General features: G+C 47.1%; 1 protein-coding gene across 1 annotated transcript in view; it reads right to left on the bottom strand.

Annotated features, from left to right (window-relative positions):
- Window positions 1-4,710: 4,710 nt before the first annotated feature.
- Esyt3 (extended synaptotagmin 3) overlaps window positions 4,711-21,294 on the bottom strand; it is a 44,957-nt gene continuing 28,373 nt past the window's right edge. Inside the window, exons 8-23 of the mRNA XM_034525040.1 lie at window positions 20,657-20,777; window positions 17,601-17,771; window positions 16,871-16,953; window positions 15,387-15,435; window positions 14,911-15,000; window positions 14,330-14,392; window positions 14,185-14,247; window positions 13,639-13,707; window positions 13,270-13,356; window positions 12,457-12,606; window positions 10,774-11,273; window positions 10,058-10,156; window positions 9,445-9,576; window positions 7,940-8,045; window positions 6,780-6,829; window positions 4,711-6,504 (exon numbers count right to left, since the gene is read on the bottom strand). Coding sequence (XP_034380931.1) covers window positions 6,468-6,504; window positions 6,780-6,829; window positions 7,940-8,045; window positions 9,445-9,576; window positions 10,058-10,156; window positions 10,774-11,273; window positions 12,457-12,606; window positions 13,270-13,356; window positions 13,639-13,707; window positions 14,185-14,247; window positions 14,330-14,392; window positions 14,911-15,000; window positions 15,387-15,435; window positions 16,871-16,953; window positions 17,601-17,771; window positions 20,657-20,777 — 1,870 coding nt within the window. The 3' untranslated portion in view covers window positions 4,711-6,467. The remainder of the gene's footprint in view (window positions 6,505-6,779; window positions 6,830-7,939; window positions 8,046-9,444; window positions 9,577-10,057; window positions 10,157-10,773; window positions 11,274-12,456; window positions 12,607-13,269; window positions 13,357-13,638; window positions 13,708-14,184; window positions 14,248-14,329; window positions 14,393-14,910; window positions 15,001-15,386; window positions 15,436-16,870; window positions 16,954-17,600; window positions 17,772-20,656; window positions 20,778-21,294) is intronic.

Here is a 21,294-nt window from a genome sequence, read left to right on the forward strand (position 1 = left end):
CCTTGGTTGGAAAGTGGTAACTGTTCTTGGAAGCAGTTTCTACTAGATGTGAAAAATCGTGGGCTTCATCTTCCCATGGGCTTGAGCAACATGAGGGCAAACACTGCTAGAAGAGTTTCTCAGAATGAAGGCCTTCAGGGTTCCATGGCAGCTATAACACATGGAGTGGAAAGAAAAAAAGGTGCTCCCATCCTCCCGGTACTCAGCGTTATTCCCTCTGGAGTTGTTGGCCTCCTCCTGACTCTTCTGCTGGTCATGCCTCTCTCTGGTCAGCATCCTCACCTCTGTGTGGTCTTGGACCGCTTGGAGGCCATGACTTGGTCTGTGTGTACTTATGACCAGGGTACCATTTGAGGGAGCAAGTCCCATTAGAAGCAGTCATGAAATGAAAGGCCCTGATGCACCTATTCTAAATCCATCTAGAAGGATGCTTGTACTGGGTGGTTTGGTGTCAACTTGACACAAGCTAGAGTCAACAGAGAGGAAAAGGTTTCAGTTGAAATGCTTCCTGGAAGCATGCTGTAAGGCATGTTCTCAATTAGTGATCAGTGGGGGAGGGCCCAGTTCATTGTGGGTGGTGCCATCCATGGGCTGGTGGTCCTGGGGAGCAAGCCAGTAAGCAGCAGCCACCATGGGCTTTGCATTGGCTCCTGCCTCCAGGTTCCTGCCCTGTGTGAATTTCTGCCCTGACTTTTTTCAATGATGACCAGCAATGTGGAAGTGGAAGCTGAATAAACTCTTTCCCCCCTCAGCTTGCTTCTTGGTCATAGTGTTTCATCACAACAGTAGAAACTCTTCTTTTTGTAGGTTTTATGTCACTGACATGTTTGGATGTTGAATAGATGTGGTTAATCCCAACCTGTCCTGCACTCGAGCCTGAGGTCAGGGAAATTTTGATTTCCTAATTGTTCAGAGCTACAATAGATTTTAAAATCTGTTTGTACTCAGCAATCTTGCTAAAAAAGCATTCTGGTCAATTCAAGCAACTTATCTTTAGATTATTTTAGATTTTTCATGCATGATATCCTCTGCACTTGTGTACAAGTTTTCTAGACTCAACGCTTTCTATATTCAAAATTAAAATGTCTGGTTTTAAGGGGAAGGTGCCATGTGAAGCCACTTGACTACATTCTGTGCAGCTTGAGGCAGTACCGTTTATTTGGCTAACTATGTGAGTGGAGAATTCTCAGTGACTTTTGAGTTAGCAACAATTATAAATGTAGTTGGTGTTAGACACACTTGCTTCTTTTTTGCCCCACAGCATGGGCTGCGATGTGGGGCTGAGTAGAAGCAGCCTTCTCTCTTAACATGTTTGCTACTGTTCATATAAACAGAGTTCAAAGTCTTTGAAGTGGTTCTCTTTGAAGCAACATACATTGCTGTGTTTTATTTCAAACTATTAGTTGCTATTCTAGATTTTTCAGTATGCTTTACTGTGTTATTAATGAGGTATTTTGACCATCCTCTTTGTATTTTTTTATTGTTTTTCTCTATACCCCTATCTCTTCATTGAGAAATGGTTCATTTTTCTTTTTAATGTCTTCTCCACTACTGACTTGAAAGTTTTGTGCTTCAGTTGTCTTTTTTGTTGCTTTATTTTGCTGCTTGTTATAAATTTTGAATGTATACTTTGTCATCCAGTAGACAGAAGCCACACTGTTTCATGTAAGTAAACACGAAAGATTAATATATGAATTTCTAACTAATAAAAGGTGGTTGACCACTAAAAGGGAAATGGTGAAGAAGTGGTGGTGGGCAAACTTGAGAAAGCATATACTACCTCCCAGAGCTAAGGGGGAGCAGACAAGAAATGAGCTTAGAAACAGCTAAGCACCTGTGTTGGGCTGAATCGGACCTCAGGTGCTAGCACAGGACTCCTCAATCCACCTGACTAGCAACTTAAGATGGTGGATGTTGCTAACACAGACGGCTGGGACTGTGCTGGCAGAGCCTGAGAGCATGGGTTACTAGTAAACCACCCAGCTAAAGAAACTGCTCATCAGAAGAAAAGCTGTCATCATCTTTCTCCTAACAGTAGCCCTCCATTGCCCTCTGTTGTCAAAGCCTGCATCAATCCTACTTCAGAGATGCGATCTGAAGCTGAAGGTAACTGACCATCCTGGTGTTGAGAGCTCATTCTCAGGGTCTACCACAGCCACGGCCCTCCAGGTCATGCTGTATATCCATGTAGATGTATGTTTTTAAGATGCATTTCTAATTCTCTATGTGGGGGAAGGGGTATGTGTGAGTGCAGGTGCTCATGAGGTTCAGTAGAGGGTGTCAGATCATCTAGAGCAGTTTTCAACCTTCCTCATGATGTGCTGACCCCCAACCAAAAAATTATTTTTGTTGATATTTCATAACTGTAATTTTGCTATCGTTATGAATTGCAATGCAAATATCCATTGTTGAGAACCACACTGCCCCACACTTGGGGGCCAAAATGTCGGGGACTGCTCTATCAGTGTTGGAACCTGCACTGCCAAAAGCCTTGGAAGCTGAATTGTTAGAGCCCGCACTGCCCCAAGCTGCTCCGGTCTACAGGTTGGGGTTCAGCAAGAGAGAGAGTAAGGACAGATGGGAAGAATGGAAACCAGACAGAGTGTGATTCAATCCTGTTTATTCTTGAGTCTCTTCTTCTCTCCAAGTCCCTAGTTTTTAGTTCAAGTCTCACGTCCTAATCCTAGTTCCAGCTGTAGTAAGTCTCAAGTCCTAATCCCAGTTCTAAATTGCTAGTCTCTTCCAAGTTGCCTGTCTCTAGTGTCTAATCATCTCTTCTGTCTGCTTCTCGACTTTTATATGTCTCACTTCTAAGCCACACCTTTAAGTCACACCATTAAGTCATGCCTTTAAGTTTTATCTCTAAATTACACCTTTAAGTCTCATACACCCAAGGGAAAATCCTGGGTATCTAAAACAAGATGGTATCAGAGTGTGCACAGCTGTTGTAGGCCATTGTAAACAAGTCTCTTTTCAGGGTATATGGCTCAAGATGGCTGCAAGGATGATAGCCGCCTTCTGTCGGCTCCCCACAATCCATGTTTTCTGGTGGTCTTAGGTGACCCCTGTGAAAGGCTTGTTAGACCTCAAAGGGGTCGAGACCCACTGGTTGAGAACTACTGCTCTAGAACTGATGGTTACAAGCCACCAACATGGGCTCTGGGAACTGAACTCTGCTTTCTGTAAGAGCAATGTATGCTCTTACTGCTGAACCATCTCTGCAGCTCTAGTTTTGTATTTTTGTTTGTGTTTTCTTTTTGAGACAAGATTTCTCTGTGTAGCCCTGGCTATCCTGGAACTTGCTTTGTAGACCAGTCTGTCCTTAAACTCTGAGATCTGTCAGCTTCTGTCTCCCAAATTCTGGGATTAAAGGTGTGTGCTATTATGCCTGACTACATTGTTAAGTTTCACTATACCTTTTGGATTTTTTTCCCATGAGGACTTGAATACTTTGAAAATGTCAGCCTAATTTTCATGCTTTTCTTCTTGCTGATACCTTGTGGCCATCATTCAGTTTGCTATTCCCTAAGTGTTGTAAGTGTGAGCTTTGTGCTTGACTCTTAAGGCTCCACAAGGTTTCAGGTTTTAAAACAGTTTTCTAGTTGGGGGTATATTTACACCAGCTTGATTGTGAATACTGTCAGGCCCTAAACTTCACCAGCAGAGAGTAGCTGTTCTCTAAGAATTGGGTCCTTGTCCTCATGTGATGCCCCTCTTCTGGTGCATGCTAACAATTTGGTCTCCATGCTGTGATCTCCTTTAACTCCTCTAGGTTATGCTGCTCTAGGTTTTCTCTTTATCATCACCAGAAACTTCACCTGGGATACTTTTACATTGACGATGTTCATTGTTTAACTAGGTGTAACCGCTTGAATGAGAATGTCCCCCATAGGCCTAGATGTTTAAAAGTTTGGTCGCCACTTGGTGGTGTGGTTTAGGAGGTGCAGCCTTGTTAAAGGAAGTGCTTTGCTAGATTTGAAATCTTAAGGCCTCACCCTACTTGTCGGTCGTGGTTTTTGTACTTTCAGTGTACAATGTGAACTTTTAGCTTTCTGTTCAGCCACCATACCTGCTGCCTGTAGCCATGCAGCACCCTGTCATTGTGGAACTCTCTAGAACCATTAGGTAAAGTGAATTCTCCTATAAGGAGAATTGGCCATGATGTTTTGTTACAGCAACAGAAAGGTAAGTAATATACGAGTTCCTTATGTGTTTTGGGAGTGGCAAGCTTTCCCCGTCTGCTACCATCAGTTCTAGGATGGCTAATATTTACGTGATACAGTCCTTTCTCTTTGGTGCTTTTCTACTTTCATGGTACATGATTATTTAGGGAAAAATTACAGTGTCATCATTAGGTGAAGTGGATGCCAACTGCCATATTTTATTGAGAGACTTTAAGATAGAAATGTCAGGCTGAGGAGTTGTTGGTGCAGTCAGAAAAGCATGTGTCTTGCAAATAAAAGGATTTGAGTTTGAGCCTCAGAACTCACATTAGTAATGATAACAGGTATGGTAGTGCATCCTGTGTTTCCATCCCTGGGGAAGCTGGAGATTTGGATCCCTAGGATTCGCTGGCCAGCCAGTACTTGATGAGTTCCTGGCCAGTTAGAGATCCTCCTATCTCAGAGAACAAACAGGGAGGAGCCCCTAGACTCCTTCTCTCTCTGCACACATAAAAATAGAAATATACACACACAACTAGAAATATTTACAAACTTTTTATTATGCATCAAGTAGTCTTTGGTTCAATTGGGATATAAACATTATCAAACAAAATATTGTACTTGCTTAGTATGTGACCTAGTAGAGAGATTATAAACATTAAAAAAAATGTTACAATACTAAGAATTGTTTTTTTTTTTTTTTTTTTGAAACAGGGTTTCTCTGTGTAGCCTTGGCTATCCCAGAAATTACTCTGTAGACCAGGATGGCCTCAAACTCAGAGATTCACCTGCCTACACAGCGAATTGTTAAAGTGGAAAGTGCTATACAGGAAGAGACCAATTCAGTATGGATTGGCCACTGGAAAAGATGGCACAGTATCTGGACTGTTCTGTGTCCTCAGGGTTCTGCTGAGTGAACACACATCTGCACAGGAATATAGTAGCAGAAACCACGTCTCACACTTTGTAAGTGAGTAGGAGCTATGAATATTATTACAGTTTATAAAAATAACACATAACCTACAAGTTAGAGTGAACACTATTGTTGTGTTGTTGAGGCAGGCCAACCTCAGCCTCCCTAGTGCTGGGATTACAGGTGTGAGCCAGAATTCCCAGGCAGAACATTGCCATTTTTTGTTATTGTTTGGTTTTTGAGACTCAGTCATACCTTGGCTGGCTTGAACTCACAGAGACCACTTGCCTCAGCCTCCCAGTGCTGGGACTAAAGACATTTGCCACCATACCCACTCTGTTGCATTCTTTAGCAGAACATCGGAGATGGCTAGCTCGGTGGGTTAAAGGTCACCTGTTGCACAAGCCTGCCCAGAACTTAGGGAAAGTGTTTGATGCTCATGTGTGCCATGACACGTGCACCCCCTGCTCACATCCTACTTGGAATAATAATAATAATAAATAAAAAGGAAAAGCATCATTGAAGACAAGAGGAACATGGCAGGGAGTGTTGTCTGAATGGGTGACAGTCACCTTAGAAACAGAACAAAAGTCTATCTGGTCTGAAATGTATAAAAGGCACTTGTTTAAATACACTATGTACATATTTTCCTCTTAACATGTCTGTTTGGGTGACCTGTCCATTTCTTAGAACAGTGGGACTAGGTCTCTCACTTGCCTAACAGAGATACAAAGCCCCCTTTTCTCCTAGGAAGCAGTGACTGTTCTGCAGCCTCCTGGACCCAGAGTTCAGACGTAGACCTTGGTTTATGGCTGGGCTCAAATTTTCCTATGGAAATAATGCCACATACCAGAGGTTTGTCCCTAGGCTTTCCCAGAGCATTTAACTTAAGGATATCACTGTTAACACTGTTGCCCCTAGGAAAACACATTGTAGCTCCAAACCTGGGCCAAATGTAGGCTTACCAGCATCACAGGTGGCAACCAGAAGGGCTTTGGCAGTGTTAGCTCTGGGTGGTTTTGACTTTGGATGCTTTTTATTTCCACAAAAGAGTGCCCTCCTGTGGTCAGTTACTGCCCAGGCGTTACTCTAAACAGGCCCCCTCCCCCACGGCCCTGTGCTGGGAACAGGACACTGATGTGAGCAATTACTTACCAAAGTGAAAAGTCACTACTGAGGTTTTGGTGCCTCATTAGATACAAATACCACAGTTTCTTTGAGGATTTGAATGAATCCAAATTAACAGAAACAGTCCCTGCTTTTTACATGACCTTCCTCCACTATCCATGTAGTATCATGTAGTTTTAAGAGTTCATACAATATATATTTCCATCAAATGAATGTTCTGATTTAAATGACAAAAATACACAGGAGATAAGAGCTCGGTGTCATCAGCTTCTGGGCTGTCCATCTGGAGTCAGTTCATACCTGTAGGTCATGGGTTTGGAGTGTGTTAGTAATGAGAATCTAGGGCTGCAACAAGACAAGCAACATGTCTCTGTGGAGACAGCAGAAGCCAACTGTCTGGGAGTTGCTGGCCAGGGATAACGTTACAGTTACAGAGGGCTGCAGGCAGACCTATCGTCAGGAACACCTAAGTAAAAGCCTCTGAGTAATACTGAAAGGCAAAGAACTCTAGGGAGCAGGGCAGCTGGCTGAGGTGTCTCACATGTGGACAGTGATAAAGGAAAAGGCACACTTACCACTGGGAAAAGCCCTTAATCAGATCTTGTTTTGATAAATCAATCAGCACCTAAACAATGGCAAACAGTTAGTGCGTCTCCAGAACTATGTTCAGTGGGGGCTCTGGGGTGGAGCGAGCTGAGTGTGAAGGTTTCAGTTTCCATGTTTTTTTTTAAATTATTCTTTGAGAATTTTGTACACACATAAAAATAAATATAATTGTATATACACACGCATTTCCTTCCCCAGCTTCCACCAGAGCACTGCAGTATGTCCTCATTCCAACTTCATGTCTCTACCATTAATAACCCACTAAGTCCAGTTAGTGTTGTTCATTTGTGCAGAGCATGGCAGCCTACCAGTGGCCACGCCCCAGTAGAATGATTCTCCCTTCCCAGCAGCTACTAACTGCTCCTCAGCTATGGCAGCTGCCCCCTCCATCCATCAAAGTATTTTCCTTCCCCATGGAGCCTTTCCAGAGAGACTGCAGACACTGGCCTCAGCATTTTAGAATTAACTGTTCCATATCCAGCACTCAGGAGGCAGTGGCAGGTAAAACTCTAAGTTTAAGGCCAGCCTGGTCTACATACAGAGTTCTAGGCCAGCCAGAGCTACGTACGTAGTGAGACCCTGTCTCAAAAACAACACAAAAGCTGTTCCTGTTTGGAACATGAATTTAAGATATTCAAAGACTACCTTCAAGAATTACAGATATTTTAACTTTGATGTTTACCATCAGATTCATAGAAGTAGGCATTGCAGAGATGAGCGCAGACGGTTGTTATTTAAAACAGAACTGCAGTACAGAACAAATGCCATGGTGGACTCCTCTTAGTAACTCCTGGGATTATATTTCCTCTACTTTTAGGCTAAGTTCTGTTAACACAGAAACCTTGATCTAATGCAATCCAAGTTTTATTTAATAATCTATTTATATATAAAAAAAATTAGGTAATACCAGAGTAGATGCCACATACTTATGGAATATTGAATTTGGATATTCTCGAGGGTGTTAAAATAATGTCTATACACTAAGTTGTATTTCTCTATTAGGTCTGAAGAATATGAAAATACAATATCCTTTCAAGGAGGCTGTCCCTCCTTAGGGTCGGTCGGTTCTTAGTAAGAGCTGGAGTGAACCCATCAGGTGTTAGGACAGAGGGAAACATGGGCTACTCACTCTCCCCAGCTCCTTCCTTCTGTGTGAGCCGAGCGGCCTGCTGTTTTTCACTGCGACATCCAGTGATCTCTTCTGTACTTCTCCCATGGGAACAAAAAACTCAAACCTTTAAAGTTAAAGCAGTAGAAATGAGACTGACATGCAGTAACGTTTGTTGAAATCATAGCTTGTTTCTTCCACTTCCCACTAAAACCAGAGCTGCCAACTTTTTTTTTTTAATTTATTTTATTTATGTGAGTACACTGTATCTGTCTTCAGACACACCAGAAGGTGGCATCAGATCTCATTACAGATGGTTGTGAGCCACCATGTGGTTGCTGGGAATTGAACTCAGGACCTTTGGAAGAGCAGTCAAGCCATCTCTCCAACCCAAGCTGTCAACTTTTAAAAGCAACAGAGTCAGCCTGGGCTCCCAGTGTGTCGTCATCACAGGTAAGCTGTCTCTAAATCCAGGCAGTGTCAAGAGACTGCCTGAGAAGGGCCTCTCAGATGGCTGCTGTTCAGAGTGTGTCACAGTGTGTCTGGACTCTACAGTGACCACGGTTTTGCTGCTCCCCTCATCGGCACCCACTCAGAGGAACACCTCACCCCTCTCTGTTCTGACCACGGAAAACCGGGATGCTCATGCAGCACACTTACTGGAGCTGCATGGAAAATAGTGACTGGGTCCCAGCCTTGTCATGGCTCAACAGGGGAACCTGGAACCAACCTCACTTAACAGGTTTCTGTTTAGGCTGGGTCTGCTCGTGTGCCTTCAGATAACCCTGGCTTTCATCTTTTAATTTTTAGAGAGGATTACTAACAGATGTTAAACTCTCACTTGTGTTCTGCTGTAGCCATTTTAACATCTTTGTATAACTGTGTCAGTTCTCCTTCAAGGCAGTACCCACTCTGTGGCTAGAGGTGTGCCTGGCATGGTGTTCAGTGAATATTGAACTAGCTTTTTTGCAGTCTTTCTTGATGAGGATACACATGGACCAAAGAGGACTCAGTTTCACCCTTCTAGAGTAGTTATGATTGATTAAAATAAGGAAAAGAAGGTCATGCGCTCAGCCTGGCTGACAGAGCAGAGGGGGATACAACGGCTCGGTGGTCAAGGGTACCTGCTGCTCTTACAGAGGATTGGGGTTCCATTCCCAGCACCCACATCAGGTGGCTCAAGGCCATCTGTAACTGCAGCTCCAGAGGGCCCAACGCCCTCTTCTGGACTTCAAAGGCACCACTATACACGTGGAATACACACAGACATTTTTTAAAGGACTTGCTACAACTGGACTCTTAACAAAAGCAAGAAATGTGCTCACAACCTGCCTATCAGTTTTGTCCTCAAAGACATGGATGGATAGAAAGGATGTCTTTCACCTGCCAACTTTGTTATGTTGCAGGAGGGAAGGCAGGCCAGAGAACTGAGAGAAAGACTATACATATCTGGCAAGCTCCAACACATCACCTTGGTACTCAGTACTGTGTAAATGGCTGAGGTTTGCTAAGTGCTGCCTACTCACGTCTCATCGAATAGGGGCTCCAGGGTCTTCTGCTTTACTGAAGTTTTCTTCCGACTTGCCCATCTCCTCTCTGGCAACAGGTAGATGCGGACATAGGGGTCAGCTCCACTGCTGGTGCATGGTGTCAAGTTTCTGATGTGCAGAGAAAAGAAGCCCCTGGTTCTTACACATGCAAAGTACTCATTTGGGAGGAGGCTGTACCAATCACTGGGGATTAGATGGGCTGGAGGACTAAAATCCTCTGTACTCTAGACAAATGCAAGGCAAAAGCCTGCACAATTAAAGGACAGGATGCCAGCTGTGGTTTTGAACACACATTTTGTGCTGTTTAGCCAAGTACTTTGTACCTAAGGAAGTTGGTAGATCTTGCTTAGAAAGGCCACCCCAAGACAGTAGCTCAGAGGTGTCTGAGCAAAGCCCTTTTGGACCCCATCAGCACCCACAGAGAAGGGTCACTCAACACGCCCCCTTGGAGGGTTTTTGCTACCCATGGCTTATGTGTCCTCAAATGTCACTTAGGAGGACATGCTCCTGCCATCACCCTAAGCACTCCTGCTATATAGTCACCTGATCCTTCCAAAGGACCTCCTCCCTGGTCCCAGAACCTATTTACCTGCAGCTGTTGACCAGTACCCTGAGACAATGGCGAAGACACACATAGCGCACTGTGAGCTGAATCTCACCCAGCCGTCGTTGCCTGGAATCCCCAACTCTGTGAAAAAAGGGGTCCTGTTACTGTCAGAACTTCCCCTCTCCCTTTCACCTGAAGTCAGAGAAGAATGTCCTATGTGAGGAACAGATTCATCTGAGTCAACAGTTCTCAGGCTTCCACCCAGCATTCAGTGTGGCTATCCATCCTAGTTCTCAGTAGAGAGCGCGACCGACCCTGGAGGGAACTGGCCCTTATGTCGTGGTTGCTTGAATTGGGATTTGGGATTTTATAATGGTCTCTTCTGTCTTGTACGGTTATTAAGAAGATTGAGTTAGACCAGGTAACATACTAAGCCCATAGGAAGCACATAATACATGGCAGCCACTTATCATGTAAGTTCATATTCTAAACTTTTCATGCTAGCCCACTATACTTAGAACCGAGGAAATGTTTCTACGGAAGGGACCTTAACAACTTACATCTATGTAGCCAGAGCCATAAGCCAACGTTAGGACCCCCCCCCCACCCCCACCCCCACCCCCCGTGTTCTTCCTATTAGTCCAAGCTGTCTCTTGTAAACACATTTTGTGAGAAACTTGAACGTGAGCAGGTCTGTATGTTCCTATCTACTTTTCATGCAAGTTATTTTAGACAAGGTCAAGCAGAGAGATGCATACTCAGTGTTGAAGCTGACATCGGTCAGGTCAAAGCAGGAAGAGGCCAGGGAGTTGAGTGAGGACATGCTGGGAGCCACCCTTGTGAGTGGCCATGCGAATGGGAAGGCAGGGCGGCTCATGGGTCTGGGTGACTTGATGGGCCCTGGAGAGTGGGGACCTGGAACAGTAAGGAAGGTGATAGCTGGGTTCTTCTTCTTTCCCGGGGACTCACAGTGCCCTTTGGCACTGTCTTTGCCTTTGGGCTCCAGGCCTGTCTCCTGGGGCTCAGGCTTAGGTTCAGGGGCTGGGGTGGGTGTGCTGATGTTTTCAGTGCTCTTGGAGACTCTCTTGATGTAAGAGGCAGGGTTCGAGGTGCTTGTCACATCTGCAAGGCTTTCTTTTAGGGGCGGGGCTTTACAACCCTGGTTGGTGGCCACCTTCTTGACGAACAGAGGACCTTTCTTGAGAGCATCGGGTCCAGTGTATGGGCTCCCCAGCTCTCGTTCCTCCACACGTAAGAACTGCAGGCAGATGACAAGGTTGTTTATAGAGAAAGTTTACCCCAAACACACCATCTGATAGGCCTGTCGTCAAGAGTTTTCAGTTCATATTCAGACTTGCCATGGGTTTTAAAAACCACTAAAACTAACATAACAATGTGTCTAGGTCTCTAATGTTGTGTGGTCCTCTGCTGGAGCAAAAGCTAAACCTCTCCAGCAGAGAACAGCCCTGATCTACACCACCGAGGAACACTGAACACATTCACAACAGCCACAGAACACAGACACGCTAAACAGCAAAATTTATTCCCACTACCCTTTTGTGGGTCACAGTGCGAAGACTGGGTATTGTGGGTGTATAACATGTGCCTCCCCAAACCTTTTTACGATCATCACATTATCCATCTACTGTGGGAAAAAAACTTAATTACTCCCAAACCTCTAAGATCTTCAGACAACTAACAGATTACAACGTAAACATTTGAAATGACTAAAGACGGGATGGGAAGGTAGGCATGAAAAAGACCAGGTAGATTTGCAAGGGTTGAAATTAAGACAAAAAGAAAATTACTGTTAAAATAAAAACCACCCTGAAAAATAGTATATGACGAACAGTAATTGGGATGATGGTTCTGAGGGAATCAGCTGGGAATGGAAGGGAAGGTGTGGAGCGTGGAGAGCCAGGGCCAGTCAGTGTGGCGGCATGGACCAAAGACAGAAAGAGGGCAAGCATGGAGGCTCTAGGAAGTGGGGTGAAACGAATGGGAGAGGCAGTGTTTGAAGCGACAAGAGTTGACAGTGGGTACATTTCTATGGAAATATCTCCTGGCCCCAGTGAGACTGAACTTTCATCAGACCTCACAGCAAAGTTGATAATATCCTTGAGATCATGTAAAACTGTCCTTAACTATCCTACTGTGTCCCTAACCTGCTATCCTACTGTGTCCTTAACCTGCTATCCTACTGTGTCCTTAACCTGCTATCCTACTGTGTCCTTAACCTGCTATCCTACTGTACTTAGCCTGTTACATTTTCATTCCTTAATACACTGGCAAGAAAGGAACTCTCAGAGGTTATCTTTGATGTGCTGACCCAGTGAGTAGATGAAGACCTAAACCTCTCTCCCGGCTTTTACATTCAACAGATGCTCAGTGCTGGGACCTGTTCCACCCCAGCCCCACCCACCAAGACAGGAGCTGTTTACCCGAAGCACCAGCTTCATGGAGATGAGGCTGTCCAGGCCTGAGTGATCCAGCTGGAAGCACTGTTGAAGGGTGAGGCCAGCACAGGGGAGGATCTGGCACAGGGGGAACTCCAGCACCCCCAGAGCACACTCCAGCTCATCGTCCAGCACCTGGGCAGGGGGCCAGTCACCACATCAGGGGAGAGCTAAGCCCACTTGCTACCACTGCTATCTGGTCCTGGTGAGTCTGGGCTTACTCCCGTAAGTATGGACTATGGAGCAATTAGCATCTGGCAAGAATAGAAACAGGCCAGACCTTGTACCTGCTGAGAATCTCGGGGAGAGAGTGACTCAGAGAAGAGGTGATATGGTCTGCATGAGGCTAGCCTGGCATACACCCAGGACCAGTGGGGCTTTTGTGCTGCTGCATGAGAGGATGGTTAGGCTTAGTTAAAGGCTCTAAGAAAGACCTCACCCAGCTCCACCACTTGTTGGCCACAAGCTCCTGGGCAGATCATTGGTTTAGCCTCTACTCATGTGAAAAGGTAATTCTGCAGATCCTTTGTAAATATTAGATTCCAGCACAGGACCCTGATATTGTGAGACTGTAAAGGTCGTTTGTACTGAAGGAACTAAGGAAGTGAACTGTTTGTCTTCCCAGTCTCCTATGTGTTGACCTCGCCAGCCTTAAGGGACTGAGGGCTTGTGGGGCCTCACACCCTCCCACACACAATGGGACTGACTACCAGAACTGCCCAAGGTACACAGAAAACTCTCTGCTGTCCTTGGCCTGGAAATCTCCCAACTGCCCACAGGGCCCAGCTTCAAGCAAACCTTCAGGCAGAGCTGCTCAGATGCCACGCTGTGCACAAAGAAGGAGAACACCTGGCTCCACACAGGGTCCTTGCTGTGGGGACAGGTCTGAGAACAGAAAAGGGAGAGGTCATCTGAGGGCCAGGTGGACACACAGCTGCCTGGGGAACCTGGGGACAGTCAGTGTAGCAAAGAGGCATGGCTTCAAACCGTGCTCCAAGGTAAACCCTAATTCTGCTGGCCTGTTCCTGGCAATCCCTTGCCACACAGGGAAGGGATTCTGAAGGCTTTTTAAGCATTCAGCATGAGGAAACTCTCTTATTTTGTCTCTCCTTAAAAGGAGTAGGAGCTCCGTGCCCTTCTTTCAGGCCTTCACAGAAACTGTCTCACCTTACTTGTAAAGGTCTTCTTGCCTACAGAGAGCTTGACATATGAAGAAGGGTCTCTGCTGGCCTTATTCTGTAATGGGGAAATGCGCAATGTTTCAGGGTAGGCCCAAGACAACCTATCCCTCTCCATCGTCCCCGTCCCCCGTCCCCCGTCCCCCACCCCGTGGTATATTGTAGGTTGTAGGGTAGCCAGTGGCTCCTGTTGGGAGAAAAGCTTCCTGGCATCAAGGGCCACACTATGGCATGGACACTGCAAGACTACCCCTGGGTAGGAACCCAAGCTGCAGACCAGAGATCAGAACTGGAATAAACATGTCCAGTTCCACCTACCACGATGCCCAGGCCTTCCACCCTCTGGGTAGTTTTTATAAAATAGCAGCCACACTTGCCCCAAACAAGAAAACCTGGAATACATTACTATGGGACTCCAGGGTAATGATTGAGAACAAAGGTGTCAAGCCTAGGACCCAGTGAGCCGAGGCTATGTGACAGACCCAGGCTATTGTCACTTCAGGGAAAGAGTCAGGGTCTGTCTATATTCACTTACTTTGACAAACCTGGAGAGTTTTTTGGCTCGATATTCACCATTCAGATAGTCAAAAGGGTTTCTCTGCAGCACAAGAATTGGGGTTAAAGCAACACAGGGGAATCTGACAATGCTGACTGTAAGGCAGATGTCCACCACCACTCACCGGCAGGTTGCAGGCATTTTCTAAGAAGACCACAAGGATGGCAGTGGAGAGGCCACTATTGTTCTGCAAACAGACACAGCCCTCACTGAATACTCCCAGAATCGGGAGACAGGCAGGTTTGGGAGAAGTCTACTCAGGGCAGAGAGCAACCAGCCCATCCTCATGCTAACAACCTAGCTTTGTGTTGGCCAAGAACACATCTGCACAGGATAGGCTCAAGTTAGACAAAATAGATATCCCTTTGAAATCGGGAGACAGGCCATGACACAGAGCTCCAAGGACCCCATCTTAGCTGAGAATAATTGGCTGAAGTTCAGAGGCTGTTTACTGAGAGATGAAGAGCTGCCTTGGAGGAGAAAAAGCTAGAGAGACATGTTCTCTAGGAGGCAGCAACAAATGGGGGCCCCTTCCTTCCTCAAGTTTACCTGCACACAATAGGTAGAAGTGTGTGTGGAGGGTATCTCCTTGCCTGTCTCTACTTGAACCATGAGGCAAAAAATGGACTCTTACTTCTCCTCCTCTACCTGAGGCTCCTCCCCTGACAATCCTTTCTTCTAGGGAGCCACCGGGCACCCGCTCACCTCCGTCAGCGCTTCTGGGTCAGTGAGTAGTGAGAGCCACTCCAGACGCAGGTGCAGCCGCCCACTGGTCGTGTCATTCAGGACAAACCACTGTGGGTCGGGAAGGAAAGGAAAGGATGGAGATAGGCTGCTGACGATTTGGGGGCTGTCGTTTCAAGACTAGGGGGAAAGGTTAGCTAACCCAGAATGAGCCCAGCAGACTCAGGGACTGGCGGGTGTGGAAGAGAAGTCCTGCACTTTGGGATTGTAGACCCAGCTCCAGCCTCCCTCCTTACGATTGCCTTATTCTACAGGTATTTCCCAGGGAAACTTCTAACTCCAGCCAGAGGGGGCTCCCCAGAGCCAACCTGGCCTCACCCAACACTCCTCCCTGGGAATGGACATGTGTGCAACCCAGGACCAGGTGGCTGAAGTGACCTGCTGTGCACTGAGAGGGGTGTCCCCGGAAACCCCAGGGCTGGGTGGGCCGTCTCTACCTCATCCACCACTCTGTTCTTCATGACATCTCCAAGGCAGATCTGCAGGCTGGAAGACCGAGAGTAAGGACAACAGTGTCCAGAGCAGGCCCAGTGGCCTCTGTTCTCAAATAACTGGATGTGGCCACTGGGACAGTGGTCTCTGTCATCCCAGGTAAACAGTGGGAGACGGTAGGCCTAACTAACCTCCAGGGTTGCTCCATTGGGCCTATGCTGTAGGGAGGAAGTGGCTCCTGGCCCTGGTAGGGACAAGCAGAGGTCTGGATATTCCCCTCTGGGTTTCTAACAATACTGCAGTTGAGTGGGATAATTCTTCACTGTGCAAAACTGTTCATACGTCACAGGAATCTGCCTTCCTGGCTGGACCCATGCCCTCTAAATGCCAAAGGCACTTTAATAGTCAAATACCCCTGACTTGAAAACTGGTTCCAGTGCACTATAAGTGGCAATAAGTGGTGGCAGTGTCATGTAGGTGGCAATAACAGATGACATATGCATGAGAAAGCCAGGAAGTCCCATATCACAATGTTCCCCTAGCCAAACCCAACCTGCAGGTCCTGTGAGTGTGACTCAGAAGTGTGCACGCATGCAGCATATGCCTGAACTCAGCCCTGGAAGGAAGTAGTGCAGCCCGTACCCTCCACCCACAGCACTACACACTACAGTCTCCGTGACCACGAAGATTCCAGAATGAGCAGCACCCTGCAGTGAGCGTTTGTCTTCTATTTCTTTGGTCATGTTTCTACTTGTTATAACTCCATACTCAGGGAAATGGGCTGCCCACTACAGGGGCAGAAGATTCGAGTCCCTTCTGCTCCCACCTCCTGCTCTGAGGACGAAACATCTACGTCACCCCCTCTTGTTCCTCGGTCCTCTTCTGGGAGGCTGGATCCATGATGGCCAAAGTCACTACACAAGCTCTACACTGACGTTTTTGTACAGAAAGGCAAATGTATTCAAACATTCAGCTAGTATCTAACAAGGGAGGGTGTTTTCTGTGGCCACAGAGACTTTGGCAGTAAGCACCCTGAGGGCTAGTGCCTTTACAGGAGGTTCCTGTAAGTGGAACCTGCTTAGATTAAAAGAAGTCTGAGCTTGCTGACCAGCCCCACAGGGGTCCCTTCAGTCCATCTGTAGCCTTGAGCTCTGGGCATCAGCACACAGGGAATGACCACGCCTCCTTGGAGTTGAGCATCTTGCTCACTGTTCCAAAAGGGATTCTGGGTAGATTCTTAGTGGGGACATGAGCCCTGGGGTCCCCTCTGTACCTCTTAACACTCTCCTCCAGGGCCTATGTCAGGGCTAGAAACATCTAGAGAGGTTTCTAACAGGACTGTACAATGCTGTGGCAGACTGGTACAGTCACTCTTGTCACAGTGGCTGCTGTCACAGCAGTGAGAGCCTGTCCTTTCTAAATGCCCCAAGTCCCACCCTTGTATCCTAAGCACGGATGAAGCTCCAAAGCCCGGATCCAGACTCCTCACCTGCCCAGGAAGTCATCCTTGTCAGTATCCTCGTCATACAGGTCCACCTCCAGGTCCTGCCCAGGCACCTCATACACCATAAACTGCAAGGACAGAAAAGCATCCTGACTGCTGAAACAGACCTTCCAACCCACAGACTGCCAAAGCCCAGCTTAGGGCCTCCCTGGAGGGAAGCAGAGGGGACCAGAGACAAACAAGCACTCCATAGCATGGTGCAGCAGAAGACACTGGTTGCCATCTGCTCTGCCTTAGGCGGTCACACTCTCCTCACATGGGGACTGTGGGACATCAGGAAACTAAGCTGCCCTCTCTCCACCTGCTTTCATTGCCTGGGACTGGATGTAACAGAGCATGTAGATAGTTATAAGGAAAGGGGTAGCTAGGAGGTGACCCTGAAACGTGGCTGCCAGGCTGTGAGTCCCACCCATCCAGTAACAGAGAAGGCTGAGGGCCTGGACATAACCACCTATGCAGTCTTCTTCTCCTTTCATGGAAAACACCCACAGCTGATTCCGAGGACGAAAGGCCACAGAAAATGGGTCAGAATAGCTTACCTCTGAGAGCCTGCTGGACAGGGATCAAGAATTACACAGACCTACCTGCCCACTAACAAGACTTTCACCCTAACCATGGCTTCTCTGAGGGGCCCTGAGAGCCACCGTGCCCATCACAGCCCAGAGTGAAGCCTGCAGACACCAGGACTTCTGAGGGAGGTTGAAGAGGACCTTACCTCAAACACTTCATTCCAGGTGGGGTTCAGGTTCTTGTAGACGGTTCTGCTCCGGCACTGCTGCAAGCCAATGCTCACCTTGGCGTAGGGATCTGATTTGCCTCCGAGCCCTAGGAAGTTGTCCTTCTGGGCCAGGTTCTTGGCCTCCAGCAAACAGACTCTGATCACACCCTGAGAAACACGCAAGCTCTAGTTGACAAGTGCCTTCTTGACATACCAGCCTCAAGTCCAGGATATCAGGGCCCAAACCACTAGAGATCACTGCTGCCCCCTTTCACAGTCTGGACAGAGATGGCAACCAGAGATAATAGTGACCTAGCCAAGGCCACACACACCTAGGGGTAGGGCCCAGTGCTCTATCCAAGGCTCTGGCCTTCCCACACACTCCTCCAGGCTTTACGAACAGCTGCTTCAGCTGAGGCTGTTTCTGTTCCCCCTTTCTTCAGCACTGCTAAGAAACTGGCACATAAACTGAATGCTAGGGGTTCTCCGAGCAGCATGCTGTGGCCCTGCCTGTATTGCTGGTAGGTCCCTGTATGCAGAGGAGCCTCCTTGAATGTCACCCACCACAAGGAAGACCCTTTTCCCACACTCCCATATTTAAAAGAAATGCAAAACTAAACTTGGAAAGTCGCAGTTCATTGGTCTTCAGGTATGACTTTCCTGGAAGAATACTCTTTAAAATATCAGTAAATATATACAGTTTCTTTGATCTAAAAAACTACTTTGAGGAATGTATCCATGGGCACACTGGCAAAAACATAAAAAGACCTGCGAGCAGGCTGCACATTGCACCTGTGCTTTATGTTTTTGCCCAACCTGACTGTCTGTCAACAGAGCTCGTGTTGCAGTGACAGTAATTCCCACAGTGAAGCACTCTGCACCATCAGCAGAAATGTGGAAGGTTCTATCTGTACTGTGGCAGCAGGGCTCTGTGAGAGATGTAGCAATAAAAGCCAGGAAGGGAAATAACACTAGCATCTATTAAAGAAATGGAGACCGTGATAAATACCCCTAAGCCCTTTTCTACTGTAAATCTTCTAACACAAATAGTGTCATCCTATAACAGTAGGGTGACTATGCCCTGCTAACAACACTCCAAGAGCCAGGCGTGGTTACCTGTGTTGGAACTATTGTCCCCACAGACCCCCAAACATTATAGGCTACTGTCAGTGCTCTTGGTCACCCTCCGGAACTTGACAGTAAGAGTCTGTTGCTAAAGATACCATACACTCGAGTCCTAGAACGTGGAGCAATCAGGCTGGTTCTGACCTGGAAGCTTCATTTTCTACTTGCTAACTTTTATAGAGCTACACATGTTATTGGAGGGGGGAGAATAATCAATCATACCCAGCTGTGACTCTAAAAGCTCCGATAATGACTTGGCTGGTAACACTGGTGCAATAGTGGACATATCATGGTGGTACACAACCACTTTCCGACTGGACTTACAGTCCACTCCTCTAGATGGAAATACCTGGCACTATTATTGTTCTCAAGAATCTATAGCTAGATTCCACTAGTCTGCTAATACAGTATTAAACTGACTCCCAATGACTTACATGTCTCAGCCCTCATCAGACAAGCTTCGCTTTGCAACAGATGGTGATTAACACAGAACACGAGACTAGAATACTCAGCCCTAAATGGGACATCTGTATCCCGCCCCTCCCCCAAAGCTCAGGCATCACTGTAGAAGAGGAAGTGGAAAGACTGCAAGAGTCAGAGGTGCTGGGTCACTACAAGGAAACAGTGTTTTCCAGACGCGGCCGTGGAACTGAATACATGAACTCACAGTAGTTGTGACAGCATTTACAAGACCTAGGCAAGCTCAAGCCAGACACAATTCCAGGGAGAGGGACAGTCAGTTCTCTTTAAGGTTATAGCCCCTGATAAGTTAATTCTCCTTCTCCTAGCAGGATCAATGGCCAGTCGCTCCTCAGCTAGGAGTGGCCCTCATGGCCTTTGAGTCCAGCTCCCTTCTCCAAAGCACACTGTACCAAATTCTCAAAAAACGAATCCAAATCTAACAATAAAAAGAAATGAGGACATAAATGTAAACTAAGATGTATATGACCATGTATATGTGTCCACATTTACTAATGCTCAAATCCAGTAGGTGGGGGTGGGGTGGGGGTGGGGGTGGGGCAGGGATTGGATAGTGACCCTTAGAAGCACACAGCTACTTTATGTAATTGTAAAGAAAATTAAAAAGTCAAACTTGAATATAGAGAACAGAATGAAATCAATTGGTGACCAGTTACCAGAAACACAGAAACTACCACAAAAGAGTTTTAAATATGCAAATTGTCCCAATGGAATATACTCGGAGAATAAATGTTTTTCGGGATTCTTACACGGGTGAGACGATGCTTACATTGTTATAGGACTGCTGCATATGTCACGTGGATGAAAGCCAGTGAGGTACCATGGGAAGACTGGGGACATCCAGACTCCCTCCCTAGCCACTTCCCCTGAACTTAGTGTGCGCACTACAGTTTATGTTATGGTGAGCACAGGCAGAAGGCCTAAGACTTCACCTGGCAGACAGTGAAATGGATAGGTTTTCCTCTTCAATGGCCCTCAACTGCAGGTCCTTAGCCAGTGCTTCTTTTTGTAGGGCAGCCACAGGGAAATCAAAGCCTTGTGAGTGGGCCCCAGGAAGTTGGGGGGAGAAAACTGACTCAGAACCCAAAGAATTTCCAGTCCTACTTTAACCAAGAACCTTCCTATTCTATAGATTCAAAGGTCCTTTCCACCGCTGACCAGTCGAGGGAGCTTCCCTAGGGAGGAAGGAGGACCTCAGATGTCACAGAGTGTCTACCACAGTTCCAACAGCAGGCTACACTGGGGACAGGAGCAGAGTAAAGGTTCTGATCCTTCCCAGACAGTGACTTTGGGCAAGTTACACACCCTCCCAGACTCAGTGGTACCCTGTGAGACTGGTTGCCATGCCATGTCCTCAAAAAGAGGGTGCGGATTCCCACCAATGAGCACTGCTCAGAACCCAGCCCCGGGCAGCCCCTCCTCACTGGCCTGATGCTCCCGGTACTCACACAGGGGAGAGGGACGCGCAGGTTGGTTACATCCAGCCCCTTCTTCACAGGCACAGTCACACGGTTGGGCAGCACCAGGTGGGCAGCAATGAGGTCCTCCAGCAGGCTATCTGATAACTCACTGAAAGGGACATTAACCAGCTGTGGAGGGGTGACACTGCCTCCACTGTGTCACCTGCCCGGTACCCATCCTCAGTGCTGACACTGGGAACCTAGCTTGGCAGAAGGGTCCACCCCAGGTAACGCTGACCTCCTGCCCAGATGCTGGGTGTGAAGTGGCTATACATTCTGACACCTAGACATATTGACCCGAAGAGCATCCTGCTTGCACCCCACCCCCAAAGGCTTTTCTTTATTCACAGGCAACACAGAGCACCTTCATAACTGCTCAAGATTCCCATTCATACTCCCTAGCTGCCCTGCCTTAGATGGATGTCCCCTCTTTCTTGACTTCAGTGACCTGACTCAGGGCTGCTAATGGCCGCGCCTGGAATAGATGTGAAGGGGTGGTGGGTACAGCACTGAGAACATCCCTGAGGCCACAGGAAACATGACCTACAAGCAAGCCACTGGAGCCATTCTCTTCCTTGGCCCTGCTGACATTCTCTATTTCTTGGCTCACCTTCCCCCACAAGGCG

The sequence above is a fragment of the Arvicanthis niloticus genome, chromosome 21 (assembly GCF_011762505.2).
Source record: "Arvicanthis niloticus isolate mArvNil1 chromosome 21, mArvNil1.pat.X, whole genome shotgun sequence".
In the NCBI taxonomy this organism is placed as follows: Eukaryota; Metazoa; Chordata; class Mammalia; order Rodentia; family Muridae; genus Arvicanthis; species Arvicanthis niloticus.